Source organism: Takifugu rubripes, unplaced genomic scaffold (genome assembly GCF_901000725.2).
Source record: "Takifugu rubripes unplaced genomic scaffold, fTakRub1.2, whole genome shotgun sequence".
Taxonomy (NCBI): domain Eukaryota; kingdom Metazoa; phylum Chordata; class Actinopteri; order Tetraodontiformes; family Tetraodontidae; genus Takifugu; species Takifugu rubripes.
In genome coordinates, this window is record NW_021821632.1 from 390889 (window position 1) to 393388 (window position 2500).

Below are 2500 nucleotides of genomic sequence, written 5' to 3' on the forward strand. Positions count from 1 at the left end.
AGGATTCACTCGTTCACGCCACCGTTGGCTTCTGGTGTGTGGGGGGGCGGTGACGCCGGCCTCGTTACCGACGTGCACGGGCTGATGATGACACGAACACGCCGTGCGCGGCAGGAGTGACCAGTCCCGGCGTGCTGTGAATAGCTTGTTTTCTGCCACGTGCACTCACAGAACACCGCCCAGAGCAGCAGAACGTCTGCAGCTGCAGCCGCAGATAGAAGTCAGGTTTGTTAAAGGTCACCCCCCCCCCCCCCCCCCCCAACGCCCGGGTTTCTCTTATTGGCTGCTGGTGGTAATCGTGACCTTTTCTCCACTTAGACTCGCTCGCCAAATGAAGACATGGACCAGCACACAGTGATACGGGCCTAGATCAACACGCTCACTTTCAATCTCACCTTTGCACACATGGAGTCACAATAGCACTTATGTAAACACACTCTCACACCTGCAGGAAATCATGATGTCTGTGTGTGTGCAGGGGGAGCCAGGCACGGACGGAGAGCCGGGCCATCCAGGCGTGATGGTGAGTGGGAACTCCCTCAGAGCGCCACTGGGTGGCAGCAGAGCAGAGTCTTAGTTACGCGCGTCCTGTCGTTCGCTTCCTGCAAACAGTTGCTTCTTTAGGCCAAAGCCTGTCGTCCTAAAACCCTCAGTGTTCCAGCAAATGACAGGAAAAGGGGAATTGTGTTGCCGTGGCGATGGAGGAATCGGTGAGTGGGGATCAGATCCAGCTGCGGAGATCAGCTGGATTCTGAATAAGATCCAGTCATGGAGGTGAAACGCAGATCTGCATAATCGATTTGGGGCTGTGAGATGAGGCTCCCATCAATATTTGCTAATGAACAGATACAAGAGTGTGAACATCTGGGAACATCTGGGACATCCAGCTGGAGCCCTCAGCTTTGTAGCTGAGTGAGAACAGCAAATGGGCAGCGTTTAAAATCCACCGTTCTGCATCGATTTTGGACCAATCGATCTTCACAGCCCAGGATGGGCTTCTGTGTGTGTGTGTGTGTGGGTGTGTGTATGTGTGTGTGTGTGTGTGGGGGTGTGTGTGTGTGTGTGGGGGGGGGGGGGTGTTGCTGCAGTGATGAAATCAACGCGGCTTTCATGTGACGCACTCTCAAGGCTAAAAGCGTCAGTGCTGAATCACAGCGGCTGAAAGGAGCCTGACATGTTTCTCTCTGCACACACTTCCTGCTTCCTGCTGCGGCTTCAGGAACCTTTTCTCCTCTCTGCCTCCATCTCTTATTCCCCCTCTTTCACCAGACCTTCTGCAGCTTCAGGAACCTTTTCTCCTCTCTGCCTCCACCTCTTATTCCCCGTCTTTCACCAGACCTTCTGCAGCTTCAGGAACCTTTTCTCCTCTCTGCCTCCATCTCTTATTCCCCCTCTTTCACCGGACCTTCTGCAGCTTCAGGAACCTTTTCTCCTCTCTGCCTCCACCTCTTATTCCCCCTCTTTCACCAGACCTTCTGCAGCTTCAGGAACCTTTTCTCCTCTCTGCCTCCCCCTCTTATTCCCCCTCTTTCTCCAGACCTTCTGCAGCTTCAGGAACCTTTTCTCCTCTCTGCCTCCACCTCTTATTCCCCCTCTTTCACCAGACCTTCTGCAGCTTCAGGAACCTTTTCTCCTCTCTGCCTCCACCTCTTATTCCCCGTCTTTCACCAGACCTTCTGCAGCTTCAGGAACCTTTTCTCCCCTCTGCCTCCACCTCTTATTCCCTCTCTTTCACCGGACCTTCTGCAGCTTCAGGAACCTTTTCTCCCCCCTGCCTCCACCTCTTATTCCCTCTCTTTCACCGGACCTTCTGCAGCTTCAGGAACCTTTTCTCCTCTCTGCCTCCACCTCTTATTCCCCCTCTTTTAGACGTTGTTCTCCTGAGCCGTTGTGGAGGCAGAAGATCCGATGCTGCGTGTGTTCCTTATATAAACTGGCGCAGCGAACGGCTGCTTTATTCGTGTGGCGCAGCAGAACGTCTGACTTCATCAGCAGGACAGCAGCAGCATTTAAAGTTGAAGCAGCGCCGCAGATATCTGAAAACTGCTGCTACCTTCTAATGTTGCTGCTCACAGAGCTGCACACAAGCATCAGAGCAGAGCAGGACAGAGCAGAGCAGGACAGGACAGAGCAGGACAGAGCAGAGCAGGACAGAACAGAGCAGAGCAGGACAGAGCAGAGCAGAGCAGGACAGAGCAGAGCAGAGCAGGACAGAGCAGAGCAGGACAGGACAGAGCAGAGCAGAGCAGAGCAGAGCAGGACAGGACAGAGCAGAGCAGGACAGAGCAGAGCAGGACAGGACAGAGCAGAGCAGGACAGAGCAGAGCAGGACAGAGCAGAGCAGAGCAGGACAGGACAGAGCAGAGCAGAGCAGGGCAGAGCAGAGCAGAGCAGGATAGAGCAGAGCAGGAACTTCCACATCAGTAATGCAGAAACATGAACTCTGATGGTCCGACCTCAACATGTATGTTCCTAACTCTCCCCCCTTCTTCCCTCTCCC

At 54.2% G+C, this 2500-nt stretch overlaps 1 protein-coding gene across 1 annotated transcript in view; it reads left to right on the forward strand.

Annotated features, from left to right (window-relative positions):
- LOC105419729 (collagen alpha-1(XXI) chain) overlaps positions 1-2500 on the forward strand; it is a 25863-nt gene that overhangs the window by 17704 nt on the left and 5659 nt on the right. Inside the window, exon 23 of the mRNA XM_029831938.1 lies at positions 479-523. Coding sequence (XP_029687798.1) covers positions 479-523 — 45 coding nt within the window. The remainder of the gene's footprint in view (positions 1-478; positions 524-2500) is intronic.